The 21,120-nt window shown below is 46.0% G+C and overlaps 1 protein-coding gene across 5 annotated transcripts in view; it reads right to left on the bottom strand.

Moving 5' to 3' along the window:
* The window catches only part of HUWE1 (HECT, UBA and WWE domain containing E3 ubiquitin protein ligase 1), a 1,878,220-nt gene that overhangs the window by 1,713,912 nt on the left and 143,188 nt on the right, over positions 1–21,120 (bottom strand). For all 5 annotated transcript variants that reach the window (XM_085629865.1, XM_085629862.1, XM_085629866.1 and 2 more), the window contains one exon: positions 279–326. In XM_085629865.1, the coding sequence (XP_085485991.1) occupies positions 279–326 (48 nt within the window). The remainder of the gene's footprint in view (positions 1–278; positions 327–21,120) is intronic.

Raw genomic sequence — 21,120 nt, 5'->3', positions numbered from 1 at the left:
AAATGGTGGTCGACGATGCCCAAAAAATAAGACCAAAATAACAATTCTGGATGTAAACATTCAATGGCAGAAAAATGCACAGCATGTGACTCCAGAAATGGATTTATGCCGCAAAACTACTGTTACACAGTTGTCAAAAACCACTAACAAATATACGTTTTGGCAGAGGGGTAGATATGTGGTCACCTGGGGACTGTTCAATTCACCTTCCACTAAGTCTCAACAAGTCAGTCAACCCAAACAGATGAACATGAACACTAAGGCATGTTACTCCTTACCTTGTCTAGTTGCTCTATGTGAATGTAATGTAGTGTGTTACTCGAAGTCTGCAAAGACAAGAAAATTAAGAGAAACATGTTAAAAACAGCTGGAGATCATGCATTTGTTTTTTGCAGCAGATAATCAAATAAATTAACCCTTTTTTCAAATCCCCACTTTGATAACTATTGCATTAGCTAAAGCAAGACCACAGATACACAGAAAAAAAAACAGGGCGCACATTAAACGTTTTCCTTAGAAGGAGCATAAAACAAATGCTGCACACAAAGCAACTCTAGCTTCACCTACAGAAAAAGATGATCACAGACTTGACTCCATCTAAAGATGCATCCACAGTGGTAAAAAAGGCAGCAAGCAAACCAGTTTCCCATTGTGAACCTCTGACAAAGGCTGTGCAATTTTCAAGAAGCATTATACCAAAGAACCTGGTGAAAAACCGCTACTTACTTTCCTAGTCATATCTAGACTAAAAGGAATCACAATGAGAAACTGCACATAGCCTCAGACCCAGCCTACCAACATCTATGGTGAAACATGCCACACAAACTGCACAGCTTCTGGTTAAAAACTTACATACTGATCATAAACAAGAATAAGACCACCCTACAATACCACCAAAACCCAAAAAGAGTTGTATGTGATTTAATAGAATAACGATTACATGAAATACCACTACTGAAAAACCATTTTATCTAAACTGTTTAATGGAAATTCAGAATGAATAGCCTTTACCTTTTCGTAAAAACCAATTCATAGAATGTCTTTTTGGTCGAAATTGGCTTCTGAATGCAACGGTTACAGGTCTTACTTTCAGAAAGTTTGGTCAAATTTTATTTCAGTGCTTTACTTAAGGGGACATTGTTTCATTTTATATCTTTTACATTGTCAAACAATTACTTTGGATGCTTTTAATTCACTGACACGCACCACCTGTAAATACCATTCATCACCAACCCCTAAAACCTCACCACACCTAAACTACACATATCCCTGAAGCCTAAAAGCACATTCTACCCCATAAATCCACCATCTGAGCTATAAAAACTGACTACCTACATCTCCACCCATTCCTGAACCACAAAACCCCTTTCTACATATAAACCCCACTCATACAATACCCCTTAAAACATTTCAGGAAACCCAAACTTCACCCATCCCAGAACCCTAAAAAAGCCTCATCGCCCTTAAACGCCAGCCATCTGTGACCCATAAGAACTCATCACCACAAACTACTCATCCCTTAACCCTAAAAACCCTTTCTACAACTAAACGCCACCCATGTCTGAATCCATAAAACCCCTCAACACCCTAAACTCTACCCCATCCTGAACCCTAAAACCCCTCACCGACACTACACCCTTCCCGCAGACCAAAAATACTCACACCCCTAAACAGTCATCTGTGAACCCTAAAACCCCTCATCACCCCAATACTCCAACCATCTCTAAACCCTAAGAACCCATTTCTATGGCCATACTCCAATTATTTTTGACCCCCTAAAAACCCTTCACTCTAAACATTACCCATCTCTGAACCCAAAAACCCCACAGTAGTCCTAAACTAGGCCGAAGTTGAATGTGATTTGGGATTTTTTCTTTAAAATTACCTTTCCTTTAACAGGTTTCCTTTAATTTAAGATTTTTTTTATTTTCTTAAAATTGTTTATCCATGACCTAGTTTCCTTCACTGCTTTCTAGGTTTGAGTTTTCCTATGAATTCACACACTACCTCCAAAAACATACGTACAATCCAGATCCAGCTTAAAATTAAAAAAAAATAAAAATAAAACAAAAAAAATAGTAAAATCGAGCAAGACTCATGCTGCTCAATAACTGAGGTTCACCCTGTGGAGAACACAGCTAGATCTGGTCCCCTAGGTGAACCTTGGTAACCAAAAGGTGGCACACCAACCAGTTAACCCCACATTATAAAGAATCGCCTTGGAAATAAAAGATTGACGGTTGAACAGTTCAGATCCATCACAGAACCACCGAGAATAAACAAGCGAATACAGACCTAAAGATTGCAGAAATCGACACTTAAAAGAAATTTCACAGAAAAACAGTCAATGATTTCCTATGGAAGAAAATCGGGTTAAGGGCAAGTACAGTTGTAAGTATTTTTCAGAGTCAGTGCTGGGCACCAAGATCCAGCACTGGGAGCTCACCTAAGAGCAGGGGAGTAATTTTGTTTTCGAAAAAGCCAGTCAATGTTACCCTATGAGGAAAATAGAGTTAGCGGTTTAAGGGCAAGTACTCGACTGGCAGAGTTGAGGTTCTGGGCATAGACTCAGGGGTCCCCCAGGGTCAGATATGTACAGTTGGTTCACCCTCAGCGGCTCTAGGGCGGCCGGGTGCAGAGAGAGAGTTAGGCCCAATGTTATTCTATGAGGGATAGGGGGGCCTTGGTTGGTGGCTGCTGACTGGCAAGCCACGCGGCTGTGGGAGCTGGGCTCCTGGTCACTTACTCAGGGCAAGTGGGGAAGTAGGTAGGTGTAGAGTTTTCACTGCCAGGGCCACTCGGGCGGCTGGGTGCAGAGGGCTTTTGAGCCTTCGGGCGCTCAATTGATTTCAATGGGAAATCTCCAGTTTAGAAAAAGACAGCAAGGGCGGGGACGAGGACTCTTCAGGTGCCACCACCGCTTCGAGAGGTAAGTTGGGTAGTTGGAGGATAGGTAGGTACCCCGGGATTGGGCACAGGGGGCCACGAGGCGCCGCGTGCAGGGGTGCCTTTTGGTGTCGGGAAATCTTACCCTCTGTTGATCGCGGTAGGGGGGGGGGCACCTGGTTCTGAGGCTGCAGGCTCCTTCAGGAGTGTCGAGGGAGGTCCTTGGGTGCCGGACTCGAGGTCAGAGTCACCGTGGGGTCGTCCTTGGGGTCTTTGTTCACTCCGGCACTGGCCAGGCTTGGCTGGTGCAGAGTGTGCTGGGTTCACAGTTCCGGGCTGCTGCCAGGGATTAGAGGTAGGTTTTGAGTAGAGCCTCTACTCATGGGAGTCCCAGGGGCTTAGAGCCAAAGGTAGCCAGGTCCTCCGGGGTTTGTGAGGTTGCTGGCCACAAGAGATGCCGGGTAGGAGCAGGTTCGAGGGGGGACAGGCCGGTAGGGCTGGGGCCAAAGCAGTTGGGGTCTTCCGCTTTTCAGCAGCTGCAGGGCAGGTCTTCTTTCTTCTTGCTCTTTGTAGTTTTGAATCTGGAATCTGGGGAAGGAAGGTTCAGGGTGCCCTTAAATACTAGATTTAGGGGTGTTACAGGTAGCTGAAGGGCAGGGACCAATGGGTCCCTGTCCTGGGGTGGGTACACCCCCTATCCTGCCTCTCTCCTGTGGGAGGGGGGCAGTAGCCTAGTCCTGATAGGGTAGGGCTCCCCATCTTCAAGATGGCGAGAGCCCGGAGATGTGCTTCACCTCACCTCCCCCACCTGAGGGGTGGGGTTGGCAGGCTGGCACATCCCCGGTCCTCATTTGGGGTTTCCGGCCAAAGCTTCCTGCCAGAGTGGGGGGTTGCAGGGGCCTGGGGAAGCGCACAGAGGCGGCATGCCTTTGAAGCTTCCCCCTGCCCATCCTAGGGGAGGAGATTTAGCACCTCGCCCAGGATGTGCATTTTTTCAGGCCCAGGAGAGCAGGGGCTCTCCTACCCAGGGGTCCAGCAACATGTCTGCTGGGTGGCAGCCTAGGCAGCCTCTGAGCAGACGTGGATTGTAGGTTAGTTGTAAGGGGGCATCTCTAAGATGCCCTCTGGGGTGCTGGGTACATTAAATCCCACACTGGCATCAGTGTGGGTTTAATGTGCCGAGAAGTTTGATACGAACAATTGTTACTTACCTGTAAACAGGTGGTTCTCCAGTATTGGTGTCTTTCATAGATTCACATGCTTGAATATTCCCCGTCGTCGGAGTGGGAGTCCCACGGTAAATATAGCAATATATACAGCCATAATATATATATATATACACATAAGTAATCATATAAAAACAGAGATATAAGTAAGTGATAACATCAAGAATGTCCCTATATGAAATCTCCATAGAGATACATGGAAAGAGAAAAAAGACATTCGCAGTCTATCTCTGTCATTATGTTAGTCCAAACTACGGCCAATCAGGCGCCATCTCCTCTCTAGAACCTTCTCCTCAGAGCTCCTCACCTCAGATTTTCGTAGCACCAAAGTGACTTTAGAGTGTATGAGGAGAAGAGAGCCTCTGAAGGGAGGAGGGAGGGTCGCATGTGAATCTATGAAAGACACCAATACTGGAGAACCACCTGTTTACAGGTAAGTAACAATTGTTACACATCCAGGGAATGTAATCACTGCTCCGCAGGAGTTTGCGGATTAGCAAAGAAAGTTCTTAAAATCACTGGTTCATTAATATGAAAGTCTGAAGACACCTTCGGCAAGAAAGTTGGATTTGTACGCAATACTACAGAATCTGGTTTGAACTGTAGGAAAAAGGTGGATTTATTGTAAATGCATGAATGTCACGGACGCGACGTGAAGACGTTAGCGCCCGAAGAAGAGCCACCATCCATGTTAGATACTTCAACTCGACCTAGTGAATCGGTTCGTACGGTGGTCTCATTAGTTGAGCCAATACGATGTTCAGATGCCACAATGGAGTAGGGCGTCTAACAGGAGGAAATTTGCAAAATAACCCCTAGAAGAATTGATGGATAATCCTTGAAGAACAAAGGGAAGTTGAACCATCCTGACGGAAACGGGAAATTGCCGCCAGAAAAAAACCCCTAAAGGTTGCATGAGAGAATCCGTTGTTAGCGAAATGCAAGAAAAAACGGTAACAATTGTTCTGGATTGGAGTGAAAACGGGTGCACCCCATTAGATGCACACCAGTGGAGAACCTTTTCCACTTTAATTTGTATGTTTTCACTGCAGAAAGAGCCCTCGCCTGAGCCAAAATGTCTCTACAGTCCTGTGGAATGTCTAAATGGGCAAATTCACAGTGCTCAGGTTCCAAGCTGATAAGCTCAGTGAGGAGGGATTCGGACGACAATTTTTTTTTTTTTTTCTTGTCCATCGTCAAAGATCTGCACGAGGATGTAGAAGGATTGGTTCGCATTGAGACAGTAGGAGTAGTTCTGAGAACCATGCCTGTCGAGGCCAACGGGGGGGCTATAGAAGTAGATGGCAAGGTTGCCTCCGCATCTTCCACAGAAACTCGAGGTATGAGTGGGATTGGGGGAAGAACAAACGTAGTCAAACAGATTGTACCAGTTCATCAAAAAGGCATTGCCCAGAGATCCTTTGTGGGGATGCCAGCTTGCGTAATCTCGGCATTTCCGGTTCTCTAGTGTGGCAAAGAGATCCAGCTGTGGGCGACCCTATCGTTGAAATATCCTCTCTAGAGTTGGTTGATGCAACTCCCATTCGTGGGTCGAAGAGGAGGAGCTGCTCAGGGAATCCGCCAGGATATTGGATACCCCCGGTCGATGAACTGTTGCAATCATGATGCGATGGTTGACAGACCAATCCCAAATCGACTGAGCTAGTCGAGACAGTTTCGGCGATTTTGTTCCGCCCTGCTGGTTTATATAGTGCATGCAGGTTGTATTGTCTGTCTGTATCAGGACTGATTCTCCTTGGATTAAAGGATGAAAAGCTTTGAGAGCCAGAAAAATATAGCCATGAGTTCCAACCTGTTGACGTGCCAGGTTTTTATTTATTATTGATTTATTTTTTAAATTTATTTATTTATTTATTTTTGACATATTGACCATTTTCCTTTTATTGATAAATCCTCCAAATGCGCACCCCATCCTTCCAGAGAGGCGTCTGTTATTGTCATGTCTGGTATCATTGTCAGAAAAGAAATGCCTTCCGTTTGATTTAACGGTTGTGTCCACCACTTTAGCGCCAACCTCATCCGATCTGTGACGTTTACAACATTGTTTAAAGAACCTGTAACCTGGCGTTTTTGGACATCCAGTTCTCCTTGGATGGGGCGTGTCTGTAATCTGTAATGAGGGATCAATGCAATGCATGATGGCGCCATTTTCAGAAATTACTTCAATATTCTTACAGAAACGGATCTTTTTGATCTGATAAGGGTTACCGGTCGGAGAATTTTTTGAAGACGGTCTTGGGAGAGAAGTGCCCTTGCTGACACTGTGTCTAAAGTTGCTCCCAGAAAATCCGTGCGATGAGAAGGCTGTAGATGGGACTTTGTGGTATTTATGGAGAGCCCTAAGGCGCGAAAACACCTCCTGGCAAAGATGTGTGTGTTGTAGAAGTTGAACTTTCGATCGTGATCTTAGGAGATAGTCGTCCACATAAGGAAAGATCTGAACACCCTGGAAACGTAGGACGCTACCACAGGGGCTAGCACCCTTGTAAACACTCGAGGGGCCGAGCGTAGTCCAATTGGTTATACTTTGAACTGGAAAACCCTCTCGACCCACTCGAACACAAAGAAATTTCCGATGTCGTAGTGTGGAGATATGCAAATATGCATCTTGGAGGTCGATTGTTTCCATGAAATCTCCTTGTGAAAATAATCGCAAGATCTCTACAAGCATTCGCCTATGAAAGAAATAGTTTCTTTAGATACCTGCTGAGAGCCCTCAGATCTAGAATGGGCTTCCATTCCCCCTTCCTCTTGGTGATAAGGAAGAATCGGGAATAAATCCTTTCCCTATTTTGAGATCTTGGTACTACTCCTATGGCTCCCTTGTGTTATAGAAGTTGAACTTGTTTAACAGTTCTTTAATATGAGCCGGTGGTAGTCCGGTAGGTGGTATGGGTGGAGGGAATTCGATGAACTCCAAAGTGTGACCTCTTTCTATAATTTCCAAAACCCACCGGTTCCTTGTATGGAAGACCATTGAAAATAGTACCGATAGATTCGACCTCCAATTTTCTGGGACTGACACAAGTCATGTCTCTTAGGAGTGGAACCCTTGTAAGAGGATTTTCCTCTGTAAATCTTGGAAGACTGCTGTCGAGAAGTTTGCTGTTGGTTAGAGGAATATCGGTTTGAACCCTGGTTATAAGGTCGATATTGATTGTTTCCTCTTCGAAAATTAGAGGTGCCGCGTCCGCGTGCACCCCGAAAGGGCTGTTTTCGAAATTGCAATGTGCCCAGAGTGCGAGCAGTGTCTGTATCTTTCTTTATCGATTGGAGAGCTTCATCCACATGATCTCCGAGTAAAGCCTCTTCGTCATATGCTATGGTCTTTGACGGTTCCGGCAGTTGCTCAACTAGTGTTGACATATCCGCCCATACTTGACGGTCCTAACGACCCAGGACGGCTAAAGCATTAGCCGCTCTCACCATGGTGGAAGCCATCGAAGAGAATTTTCACCCTATGGCATCCAAACGACATCCACCACGATCAGGTGGTGCAGTGATCGTAGATGCAGGGTTTCTAGCCCGGCGTTGCGCTGCCTGTGTGACTACAGAATCTGGCTTCACTTGACCAGTGAGGCACGCTGGTGCTCCTAATGGCGATTTGTACTTTTTCTCCAATCTAGGCACCCGTGCTGGAAAACTATTTTAGGCCTTCATATCTTTTTGCCTTCCTCCCAAATAAATTCGATTATAGGGATTGTATGTGTTTGTTTAACAGGCTGATCTTTGAAATGGTACAGGAAATAATCCTTCATTAATTTGAACCTTTGTGCTGTCCTATCCCTTAACTGGTGGAACTTGCATATCAACAGGTGGTGAGTCACCAGGTAGCACCGGAGAGGGAGATGGTGTTTGGGCATGATAGTTATCCCACTCCGCCATATCATCATCATCATCATCATCATCCTCATCAGCATCGCCACCATCATCGAGAATCTCACCATCCTCCCTGTCCTGAGGAATTTCTTCTTCTTCTTCAGTATCATGAGGAGGTACTGTCCGAGTTGAAGAATGTCTCAGCGGTACTGTAGGTATTACCACAGAAAGTATTGGAGCCGGTACCGGTTCCGATATAGTTGTTGGCACCACTGGAATAAGCGGAACCACAGACACTTGTGGTGATAAAGGAAAAAAAACGCCGATTATAGTCGTCCAACATGAGTTGCAGATTAATTATCAGTGACAATGGTAGCGTCGCAGTTTGTCTTCCCTAGGAATTTCTTCCTGATAAAATTGTTCCTCATCATCACTATTATCTTCCTGGCATCTTATTACTAAATCTAAGGGACTGTGTGCCGTCCCAATCGATTCAGCTAAACCTTCTTCTGAATCTTGATCTGAGTCAGTGGTAAAACAATGGTGAAGGAAGGCGGGAATCCTCCACCGATAAAACCTCACCTGACATATCTTGTCAAGTACTCGGTGGTAATGGTAATAAAGGAACAGCAGCAAAGGACGAAGTAGTCGCTGTACATGTGGAAGAGATTTGGATTTTTAATGACCTCTGTGCAAAAGTCGTCTTTTCTAAACCTTTTTTTTTTTTTTTTTAACCGATGAGACTGCAGTCGACGGGCTCTGAGGCATAGAAGGCTATTGAAGACGGAATCGTCGACGGAGCCATCGTCGACGGAGCCATCGTCGACGGAGCCATCGTCGACGGAGCCATCGTCGACGGAGCCATCGTCGACGGAGCCATCGTCGACGGAGCCATCGTCGACGGAGCCATCGTCGACGGAGCCATCGTCGACGGACGGAAACTTTTTTTTTTTTTTTTTTAAACTGGAAAGTTGAAAACCTCACTAGCCTGAGAACTAAGTCTCGTGGGCGACACAGCAGTATTCAATGAAGAAGAAGTGGCAGATGTCATAGTCAGAGACATTTTCTTCTTTTAAGGAAAGGAGCAGGTAACTCCTGTACACTACTGTGTTTTGAGGCTGTGAGGGAACGGCCAGAAGTAAAGTTTTCTACCTCAGAAAATTACTTCATCTTTATCCTTAAGTCTCTGGAGCCACAACAAGAGACGGCCTTCCCTGTCTTTCAGAGTTTTTGTAGAAAATTCTACAGAATAGGGTAAAGACAGTAAATACACTTACTGTGTGGATCTTCTGAGAATAACGTAGCTTTCCACAAAAGAACAAGGTCTAAACAAAGACTTCTTACTTTAAGTCATCCTGAAGAGCAAAAACTGAGCAGAGCTCAGGGAGACTCCCTTTCACACGACGTGCGGTAGAAAATCTGAGGTGAGGAGCTCTGAGGAGAAGGTTCTAGAGAGGAGCTGGCGCCTGATTGGCCATAGTTTGGACTAACATAATGACAGAGATAGACTGCGAATGTCTTTTTTCTCTTTCCATGTATCTCTATGGAGATTTCATATAGGGACATTATTGATGTTATCACTTACTTCTATCTCTGTTTTTACACACACACACACCCACACACAAACTTCAGTCTTTAGTGTTGCCATTATGGTGCTGTGGAGCTCGTGTTTGACGAGCTCTCAGCACCATGTACTCTTAAATGGCAGCACTGCACTTACAGTGCTCAGGAATGGACATGGGCACTGTAGGGGCACAGGGCTCCTGCTCCTGTGCCCACACCATTGGCATAAGGCACCCAGCTAGAGGGGTGACTGATGTATGCCATGGCAGTGTAGGTGATGGGCATGGCACACAGGGATGTGTGCCATGTCGACTTTGTTTTTGTCTTGCACCCAAACACTCAGCCTGCAAAGGCAGTGTGTGTGTGTGTAAGGGTACAGGGCCTCTAAGGGTGGCACAACGAGTGCTGCAGCCCTTAGAGGCCTTCCCTGGTCACAAGGCCCTGGGTACCTAGGGTACCATTTACCAGGGGCTGACATGTGGCCAGGGTTTGCCAATTTGGGTTTGTTTTGTTTTAGGGAAGGAACATAGGCCCTGGGCACCTGATTGGCAGGAGTCCAGGGCACACTCAGTCAAAGTACATTCAGCAATTAACCAAAAAGTGGGGGCATACCATGCAAGAAAGATGGCACTTTCCCAGATGGTCTGACTGCAGACTTGTTTGTTTCCTAAGGATTTCCCTTGTTGGGGGCAAAAAATATGTGATGGCTTTTCTAAGGCTGCTGGGAAAATGTTGTATAATAAAGCGAAGAAAGGAAAAGCATAATCCTCGCCTCTGTGTACTTAATAGATTTGAAACTTACCGTTAATAAGCTAGGCAAATTTCGATTCTCATCAATGTGCATATATGAGACTGAACACTGTAGTAAAACACCAGATTCTGAATGAGATGTGTTTAAGTCCAGTGGAACAGCCACTATCCCCCAAGCCAAAATTGAAGTGCTTCTGTGCAAACCAGGGACACACTGAGCTAAGGTATGCACGTTTGCCATTACTCTATTTTTAATCTTAAATTCCACTTAAAGCAGAGCAGTGGGGCTCCAGCAAAATGCAGCATTTAGGTACTTCAACAAAAAGGAAAAATGTTTGGGGCAACTACGGAGCCAAACGTTTTCCAGTCTGCTCCTCCCCATCTAGCCCACCTCCAGTCAAATAAGCACACAGATTTCCATCATCACCGATAACATTTTTGTTTGGATTAGAGTATAAAGATGGCTGTGGGGTCACAGATACTTGCGTGCTGTTGAACTGCAAGCACTAGAATAATCTGCTCAAGTAGTGCTTTGCAAACAATCACTTGTTTCTTGTTACCAACAGAACAAATCCATAGGAAAAACCATGAGACTGGAAGCTCGGCCATAGGGTTCAGAAGAAATTGTTCAGATAGCAAGACCAGACTTAAGAGTGATTTAATGGCCAATTTCCAACAAAGCATAGGTAGTTACTAGGGACAGAAACAACATCTTCGATTGGAGGATTCGGACAATCGATGAGGTAGACAAGTACTCCAAAGTCAGAGTTAGTGAAGGCAAATGACTGTTTGGCTCTGAAGCAAAACTCGCTCAGCACTACTATGCCTTTTTGTCTTATAGTTAATAACCAAGATACGGACGTATTTTTGCATTTCGGTTGATGTCTTTGGACTTGCCAGGCAGTCTTTCAAATGCATTTGCTTATCTGTAATTGAAACCCTTACATTGCCGGTCCTGAAAGTCATGATCCAAGCACTGCTTGACAAGCAAGACTACTGTGGTACTTTGCCACAGGATGGCAAATAATTGCTCCAGTTTGTCTCATTAATTCTCATCATATGCTAGTGAGAACGTTCTATACAAAAGCATTACAGGAGACAGACCTGGAAAAGAAATCTGCAGAGCAATGTGGGGGTGTTGAGAAAGCAAAGCTCCACTTCTGAGAAGAGCACTGCTCCATTGTTAGGTGTCAAATCAGCTGGACTACGTTTGCACCCATAAGCCCTTCCACAGTGTTGTGGCCTTCCTCAGTCGCAATACTGACGCTTGCTTCAGTGAAGTTCAATAGCAACAATCTCAATGTAATGTCAACTCCTACAAATCTTCCTCATAATAACGAAACTATACGAGGTTGACTAGGCTCCTTAGGCTCCCACAGATGACTCCCATCTCGAGATCACAACCAATCTCAGTAGAGGTCCTTTATCTAATACTTCATGCATCACAAGGACAAATAGTGTCTAATTTGACCTCCGTGACAATTACAGAGACTAAGAGGTGTTCTAGATTATATACTGTCTTGAAGTCACAGGCCCCAATAAATATGGGGTGATCATTTACTGGATAACAAATCACATTCCATTAAGTCACCATCCACATACCAAATAAAACTGCAAGAAAACATATATATTTTTAATTTAAGCTCTTGAACTACAAGACTTCAGATATACCTTTAAAGCCTTTTGTACTATTGAAACAGATGATCAAGAGCATTCTTCCCCTCAGTGAGCAGGGCCCCATTTTTACTAAAAATAGTTGGTCCACAAGTCTCTCTGCTGTAAACAAGAGTGATCTCTTGCCACCTTATGTTGCTTCAGAAAGTAGATCAATAAATACCTGTATATGAAACATACTTTAAAGTCAACCAAAAACAAGTCCATGCTTTGCCTTTATTACAGACTCCTTTAAGACTTTCTATACCAGATCATGGAACTTATCCCAAGAGAGGACTCTCAGGAAATTCGAGGAGGGGAACAGTGCTTGGACCAGATCAAGAGCCACCAATGGACAAATTTCCAGACATGGGCGCGACACAGCACGATCAAACAGGTTACTTACCTTAGGTAACAGCTTACCTGGAAGAGACTATTCAACAGCACATTCCTTACCTTAGAATATCCCCCAGGCATCAGACTGAATGTGGAAAATCTTGAGCAGTAGTGGTGGTACGGATAGGCTCTGCTTTCCAGCCAGGAGCCAAACAGGGCATCAGTAGCGTTTCAATAAAGGGGAGAAAAGGTTCTGTTGGAACTACCCCAGATGGAAGAACCTCTGTCAAGAGGCTGCTCTTGACTGCCACAGAGCGCAGCACAAGGTCCAGGACATCAGACACCCTCTGCACTATAATGACAAATAAAGCCCCTTCTGCCGTAGCAACACTAGGTGAGACTGGGACAAATTCTGGTCAGGTTTCTAGACCACTGGCTTCAGCCAGTTCCTCATATCAGTTATCCTCTGTCAAGGGTTGTTCAAGGGGGCTAGAAGCTGTACCCTAGAAGAGAAGTGAAAGTCTGATCTTGGTAAATGGAGGAGAAAAGGAAGTATTGCTAATTTTTTGTATCAGGTTGGATACAAGTTCTGAAAGAAGCTGAACCTATTCTATTGAAATGTGAAGGATGTTTTGATCGATGGATACTTTTCTTTATGGTACAGTCTTTGGAAGGATGGAAATGCCCATTAAACGCCTAGAACGTTGGAGTTCAGAAGAAGAATTGTAGGCTGGCATGCAGAATCTTGAAAGCTACCAGGAACTACTTGACACACAGACTGCTCAATTTTAGAAGGCTGGTTTGACAAGACCCCTTTCTCGGAGCACGTCCTGCACATGTGAAGGTGAGCCGTGTGAGCTTCACATTCTAGGCGACCAACATTGTAACGATCTGCGTAGGGATATCCTGGCTCTCTGTAGCTTTTATTTTGACTGGCACCACAAGGGAATAATTCAATGGCACTCTGAGATAAAGAAAGTGTCTTTACAGCTGCTGACTTATTAGCACAACCAGTCTTGCTGCAGACGCCCCATTCTATTCACCTCATTTGTAAAGCGCATGGCTACCCAGCACTGGGCTTCACAGCTATAGCAATTCTAGCAGAAGTGAGGGGAATAAGAATGGTTAGGGGAAAAGATAGGTTTTTAGTTTTTATCTGAACCGTAAAAAGTTGTCCCCCGTTCTCAGGCTAATCTGTAAGTGTAGGAAGCTGGCTCTGTATATACCATACCAAAGTGAGGTATAGTGTGCACAGAGTCCAGTGGAACCCCAAAGGTAGGCAGAGGTAAAATTAGAAAGAACCTCAGTCTCTATTTGTGATAGTGGGATCGAGCAGTAAGGCAGTATCAGAGGACAGTGTTAAGCATTTGTTGTACACACAGTCAGCAAATGAATTCACACACAGACTTCAGACCAATTGTTTTTGTAAGAAAATATTCTTTTGGTTCTTTTATTTTCTAGAACCAAGCAGACCTGGTACAGGTAAGCAATGAATACTTTACAGTAGTAATGCAGTTTGTAATCAGTTCAAATTTAAATTGTATATCCACTTTGTTTTGACTTACAGGATGGTTGCAGAGAAATGCAATACTTTGTAAATACAGTACATAGACTTGAATGGGCTTTTCAGTTAAATACCAGGCAAGTTACTTTTTAGATTACTTTTCTTACGCAGAGTAGTATACCTGAATACTACAATGGGACATTTCCTGTAAACGGGTAAGGAAAAATAGTTTTGGTTAAATAGTACAATTTTAAAGAATTTCTTTAGTTTCTCAAACACCACACTTAGGACACTTTTCCAAGAAAAACAGTCAATGTGATCCTACGGAGGACAATAGTGTTATTGGGGAAAGTATTTGGTAGTGAGAGTTGAGGTTCTGGGGTAGACTCAGGGGTCCCCCAGGGTCAAGGATGCACTCTCGTTACACCCTCAGCAGCACTAGGGCGGCCAGGTGCAGAGTGCTGAGGCCCAATGTTATCCAATGGGGGATAGGGGACTCCGGTTGGTGGCTGCTGGGGAGCAGGCCACAAGGTTATGGGAGCCAAGCTCCCGGTGTTGGGCTCAGGGCAAAAAGGGATCCTGTTTAGCACAAAAAGTGCACCCGCAGCAGCGCTGGGGCAGCGGGGTGCAGAGTGCTGTTTTGTGATCGGGTGCCCTATTTTCAATGGGAATTTTCAGTTTACGTTTTCAGCTGTAGGCTCTGGCCTGGAAGACTTCCGGCAGGAACAAACAGCTGGGCAGGTACGTTGGAAGGCTCTGGGATATAGGTGCACAACGGGTTCGCCTCAAGGGCGCAGGGCTGCTGGATGCAGGGGTATCGAGGTCGACTTTCACCTTACCGGGCCACTCGTAGGGGATGGTCTCCGTGCAGAGGTTGTAGGTAACATCGGGGAGACCTAGAGGGGTCAACACACAGAGGACTGACTCTGGAGCGCTGGGGGGGAACTCCCTGGGACCAGTGGGTCACTCGAACTCAGGCCGTAGGCGAAGGCTGCAGTGGTGGTCCCAGGCTTCGGGTTTCTATTCCTCAGCAGGGTCTAAGTCTTTCTTTGGTTTTTCTTCTGAACAGAGCTGCTGTTCACAGGAGATCTGGTCTTTGTTGAAGGCAGTCAGTCCTTCCAAGGGGTCTGGAGGCCGCTGGCTGCAGGACAAGACTTTTTGGCGCAGGATATCCAGAAACGGCAGACGGGCCGGTAGGGCTGGGACCAAGTCAATTGTTCTCTGCAGTTTCCTCTGCTGGGTGTCTTCTTTCGTCCTTTCTTCTTAGGTTGCGGGAATCTCCTTTCTTGGTTCAGGGCTGCCCCCTAAATACTGTATTTAGTGGGCGTTTTAGGGGTCGCAAGGTCATTAGCCAATGGGCTTTTGACCTTCGGGTGACTACACCCTTGGTGTGCTCACCCCACGTGGGGGAGTGAGCACAATCCCTAATCCTGATTGGGAGTGCCGTCCATCTGCAAGATGGCGGGCACTGAAGAGTGGGCTTCACCTCGCTTCCCCTACCTGAGGGTTGGAGTTGGCAGAGGTGGGAACACCTCCTGGCCTGGCTAGTTTTTCCCGCCTGTCTTCCCGCGGAAACAGCGGCGAGACAGGAAGGAGGCCTGCTCCTGATAGCAAGAGAGGCTGGGTGTCGCATTATAAAGGCTGCCAGGCCTTCGAAGCTCCCCTGCCACAGATGGCTCTTCCTGGCCTGGGGAGGTGTGAACATCTCCGCCCAGGAAAGGCTTTGATTCTGGGCTCAGGGAGCGATGGCTCCCACCCTAGGGGTCCAGAAACAGGTCTCGTGGGGTCAGGCTGGTGTGTACCAGTAAGGGAATCCACCAGAGGCTGGTCGTTTTTCCTGTGTGCCTTTTTCATTAAACCCCCACACTGGCATCAGTGTAGGTTTAATGTGCTGAGAAGTTTGATACCAAACTACCCAGTTTTCATTAAAGTCATAATGGTGATGTGGAGTTCGTAATGAAAAACTCCCAACATATACTCTTAATGGCAGCACTGCACTTACAATGTCTAAGAAAGGACTTAAGACACTGTAGGGGTACAGGGCTCATGCACATGTACCCTCACCACTGGTATAGTGCACCCAGCTAGAGGGGTGCCTGATCTAGGCCAGGGTAGTGGGTTGTAGGCATGGCACAGGAATGTGTGCCATGTCGACTTCTCATTCTGCACCAAAACAAACAGCCTGCAAAGGCAGAGTGTGAAGGTACAGGACCTCTAAGGGCGGCACAATAAGTGCTGGAGCCCTTCCCTGGTCACAGTGCCCTGGGTACCTGTAGTAACATTTACCAGGGACTGACCTGTGGCCAGAGATGCCAATTGGGTTCGTTTTGGGGCGAGAACACAGGCCCTGGGAACCAGATTGGCAGGGATCCAGGGCACACCAAGAAAAAGTGCATCAGTAGTCTGGCAAAAAGTGTGGTGGGAGGGGTTACTGCAACAGAAACCCACTTTCCTACACTCCCTTTCTGTAAACAGGCCTTTACATTGTTTTATCTTGTCACATTTGCTGTGCATTCAAAGATAGAGGTCAAATGCCAGGCTCAGGTTTCCAAGGGAGCATAGTGTTTACTTTTCTTTCTGACTTCAAAGAGGATTTATGTGACTAACTTGCTGTGAAAGAAATAATTTTTTCTAGCACACAAAGTTTAAATGCCTGTAAATTAACTGTGCAGATATTTCCAGACAACACTGTCTTCTTAATTCTGAGAATCCGCTTAGAGAATGCGGTGTGGAATTGCCGGAGGTACCAAAACATTCCCTAGATCCTCAATGGAAGATGACCCTATCTTCTATTGCAGAGTGAAACCTTTGTCTCTGAAACATAACGACTTTGGAAAAATTGCTACAAAATCTTTACAATAACTAGAAAGATTTCAAGCCTATGTTGAGCCAGTTACTCTGAATATCTCCAGGGCCAATCCCACATTAACATGAGTCAAGCCTCAAAGTCCTGAACTACTGATATTAATCTCAGTAAAGTGACTCAAATATATGCTCAATCCGACTTATGCCTGGTAACCATACACTTTCTTCACCCGATAGACCTTGTTAGGTATAATCTCAATACACAACATTCTGAAGAGAATCTCTGGAAGGTGATATTGGTTATTCTTCTAGGACGGGAGGGTGTAAGAAACTGGCTTATATATACTGCACCAAAGTGAGGTACAGTGTGTATAGAGTCCAAGGGTCTCCAGAGGTTTGGCAGAGGTCAAAGTTAGATAGAAGCTTACTCTCCAAAGTGGTAGCTTGGTCGAGCAGTAAGGCAGTATCAGAGGACAGTGTAAAGCATTTATTGTACACACTCAGTCAGCAGATGGTCTCACACACTCAATAACTGAACTCTAGGCCAATTGTTTGTATAAAAAAAAAAATACTTTATTTCTAGAACCAAGCAAGACTGGTACAGGTAAGCATATAAATACTTGCAGTAGTAATTGACTTGTTTGAACACAGTTTAGAATTCAAGTATTACTGGTTTTGATTACAGGTTTAAGAAAGCAGATTGCAACACATTGCAGGTATAGTACAGTCAATTGTATGGACTTTTTAAGTAAAATGCAGTTAGATACTTTTCAGTTTACTTTTCTAACCACAGGACTGGATCCTAGATTCAGTCCTGGAACATTTCCTGAAAACAGGCGAGTAAACGCGTTTTGGTTAAAGGTATGATTAAGGAATATTATTGCATTTCAAAAGTTGACACTTGGAAACGTTTTCACATAGAATCACCAATGTTATCCTACGGGAGGAAATTCACTTAGCAGGTAAGTTGTGTTATCGTTACTTTTTCTTACTCAGTGCTGGATCCTGGATTCAGCCCTGGGACATCTCCTGAAAACAGTTGAGAAAATGCATTTTGGTTAATCGGCTGATTTTTAAGGAATATTTGCAGTTTTCAAAAAGACATTTTTAGAGAAAAAGTGTCCATGTTATCCTATGAGAAAAAATGAGTTCAGTTTCATGGTAAGTAATCGGTCTTTGAAGTTAGGGTTCTGGGGTTAGACTCAGGGGTCTCCCAGGGTCAGTGATGCACTGTTGTTGCACCTTCAGCCGGGTGCAGAGTGTTGAGGCCCAATGTTATCCAATGGGAGATAGGGGGTCTCCAGTTGGTGGCTGCTGGCAAGCAGGCCGCAGGGTTGTGGGAGCCATGCTCCTAGGGTTACGCTCAGGGCACGTTGGGGACCAAGTTAGCACCAAAGGGACACCCTCAGCGGCGCTAGGGCAGCTGGGTGCAGTTTTGAGGTCAGGTGCCCTGTTGAATTCAATGGAGATTCTCCGGGACAAAGAAAACCTGCAGACTCTGGGACGAGGATCTTCCAGGAGTGACCACCACTTCGAGGGGTAAGTTGGGATGTAGAGGGATGGTTAGGCACCACTGGGTTGGGCACACAAGGCTGTGGGGCGTCGGGTGCAGGGGTGCCTTTGGACGTCGGATTTTCATACCCGCTCTGGTCGGGGGGGGGGGGGTTGGGGTTCTCCTGGATTGAGGCTGCAGGTGTTGTCTGCAGACTTGAGGCAGGTCAGGGATCGCCAGATCTCGGGTCAGGGTCGCCAGGGGGACCTCCTCATGGTGTAGTTCAAAAACGCCCGGTGTTCACGGTAGAAACAGCTTGGAGAGTGAATGCAGGCAGGTCCTCTGGGTTTTTTTGAGGTTGCTGGCCACTGGACATGCCGGGATTTGGCAGGAGCAGGTTCGAGGATAGACAAGCCTGTAGGGCTGGGGCCAAGTCAGTGGGTGTCGTCCTCTTGTTAGCTCTGCACACCTCGCCTCCCCAACCTTAAGGGTGGATTTGGCAGAGGTGGGCACATCTCTCTTCCTCACTTTGTTTTTCCCGCAGGGTCTCCCGCCCAAAGTGGGGGGTAGAACCAGTGAGAACCAGTTGCTGAGTACAGCAAGTGGTCTGGAGAAGCTCACAAAGGCAGCATGCCTTTGAAGCTTCTCCTTCGAGAACCCTGCCCATCCTGGGGAGAAGGCTTGGCACCTCGTCCCAGTATGTGCATTGAAGCCCCCGAGAGCAGCAAGCTCTCGACCCAGGGGTCCAGAAACATGTCTGGTGGTGGCAGCCTGCGCATCCACTCAGTCAGGTCAGTGGGAGTTGGTCGAGTTTCAGGGGGCATCTCTAAGATGCCCTCTGTCGTGCATTTTGTATTAAATCCCACACTGGCATCAGTGTGGGTTTAATGTGCTGAGAAGTTTGATACCAAACTTCCCAGTCTTCAGTGCAGCCATTATGTTGCTGTGAAGTTCGTAATGACAACCTCCCAGCACCATATACTCTTAATGGCAGCACTGCACTTACAGGGCCCAGGAATGGTCTTGAGCACTGTAGGGGTACAGGGCTCATGCACCTGTACCCTCACCACTGGCATAGGGCACCCAGCTAGAAGGGTTACTGATGTATGCCAGGGCAGTGGTTTGTGGGCATGGCACACAGGGATGTGTGCCATGTTGTCTGTTTTGTTCTGCACCCAGACACTCAGCCTGCAAAGGCAATGTGTGTGTGTGTGTGTGTGTGCCAGGGTAAAGGGCCACCAAGGGTGGCACAACTGGTGCTGCAGCCCTTAGGAGCCTTCTCTGGTCACAGTGCCCTGGGTACATGGGGTACCACTTACCAGGAACCTACCTGTGGCCAGAGCTGTCAATTGGGTTTTGTTTTGGGGACAGAACACAGGCCCTGGGGTCCTGATTGGCAGGGCCACAGAGCACATCAAGTCAAAGCGCATCAGTAGTCTGGCAACAAAAAATAAAGGGGGGGGGGGGGGTTACTGCAACAGAAACCTACTCTCAGAGGGACAGATCATCCAGACTTTAATGACACTAGATCTCTCCAGCTTCCTTGATGCTAAATTGTTAGTATCTCCAGTGCCTATTATAAAAGAAGCCACACAAAGGCATCAGTCGGATCGAGAGGAAACGCTGCTTTCAGTACAATACTCGAGCTTGGTGGCTCCTGCGATCGAGATAATCTCAGGTGGAGCCTACCCTGGTGCAGAGTTCCACAGTTAAGGGTCCCGGTTGGAGTGGTTTGAAAAAGTGTTTCAAGAACAGCTTGGCCTACAGAAGCCTGTTGCTTAGCCTACACGTCAACATAGTGTTTGAAGGTGTGTGGCGTAGACCAAGTTGCTGCTTTACATATGTCATCTATGGGGATGTTCCTCAAGAATGCCATGGAAGCCCCTAGTTTGAGTGTTAAATGTGCTCAAGGTGCAATTGTTAATGTTTGTTTAGCCTTTTGGTAGCATATTTGAATGCATTTTACTATCCACCTCGTGATCCCAGCTTCGGAGATGGGGTTACCTTTATGAGGTGGGGAGAAGGCTACAAACAGTTGTTTTGTCTTTAGAAAGGGCTTAGTCCTGTCAATGTAATAAAGTAGTGCTCTTTTGACGTCCAGTGTGTGAAGAGCTCTCTCTGCCAGAGTTTGGGTTTTGAAAAAACACCGGTAACTCAACTGACTGGTTAAGATGAAAAGCAGAGAGGACTTTGGGAAGGAGTTTTGGATTTGTTCTGAGACCCACTTTGTTACGATATATTTGTAAGAATGGTTCTTGTATGGTTAAAGCCTGGATCTCACTTACCCTCCTGAGAGAGGTGATTGCGATAAGGAAAGCTACTTTCCATGTGAGGAACTGAAGTTCACATTTATGTAGAGGTTCAAATGGGGGACCCATGAGCCTAGTAAGAACAATATTTAAATTCCACACCGGAGAGGGTGGCAACTTGGGAGGAATTATTATTTTAAGGCCCTCCATAAAGGCTTATATTGCAGGTACTCTAAATAGTGACAAGTGTTGTCTATTTTGTAAATAAGTAGCGAGTGCTGCTAGATGTAATTGTATGGATGAGTATGCCAAATTACATCTTTGCAAGTGTAGCAAGTAGCAACTGATGTCCTGGATGGAAGCATCCAGCGGATCAATAGGACTGTTACTGCAGTAGATGACATCTTTTCCACTTTGCAGCATAGCAAGCTCTAGTAGTAGGGAGTCTGGCTTCTTAAATAATGTTCATACAGTCTGGTGGAAGTTTAAGATAACCGAACTCTTGGACTTCAGGAGCCAGACTGCTAGATTCAGCCTTATCTCTCCACGGTTCTGCGTTTGCAATGTTGGGGTGAGGCGTAGTTTTTGGTGTGGAACTATTGAGAGTTCCAGCAGTGTTGTGAACCACGGTTGGCGTGCCCATGTGGGAGCCACTAGGATCATCTTGAGAGACTGCTGCCTGAGCTTGCGTACTACTAGGGGAATCAGTCGGAGTGGCGGAAAAGGGTACGCAAATTTGCCTGACCAGTTCATCCATATCGCATTGCCTTTGGACAACGGGTGTGGGAACACGGCGGCGATGATTGGGCATTTTTC

This window comes from Triturus cristatus, chromosome 10 (assembly GCF_964204655.1).
Source record: "Triturus cristatus chromosome 10, aTriCri1.1, whole genome shotgun sequence".
In the NCBI taxonomy this organism is placed as follows: Eukaryota; Metazoa; Chordata; class Amphibia; order Caudata; family Salamandridae; genus Triturus; species Triturus cristatus.
Note: the sequence above shows the minus strand (reverse complement) of the source record. Positions and strands in the feature narration are given on the sequence as shown.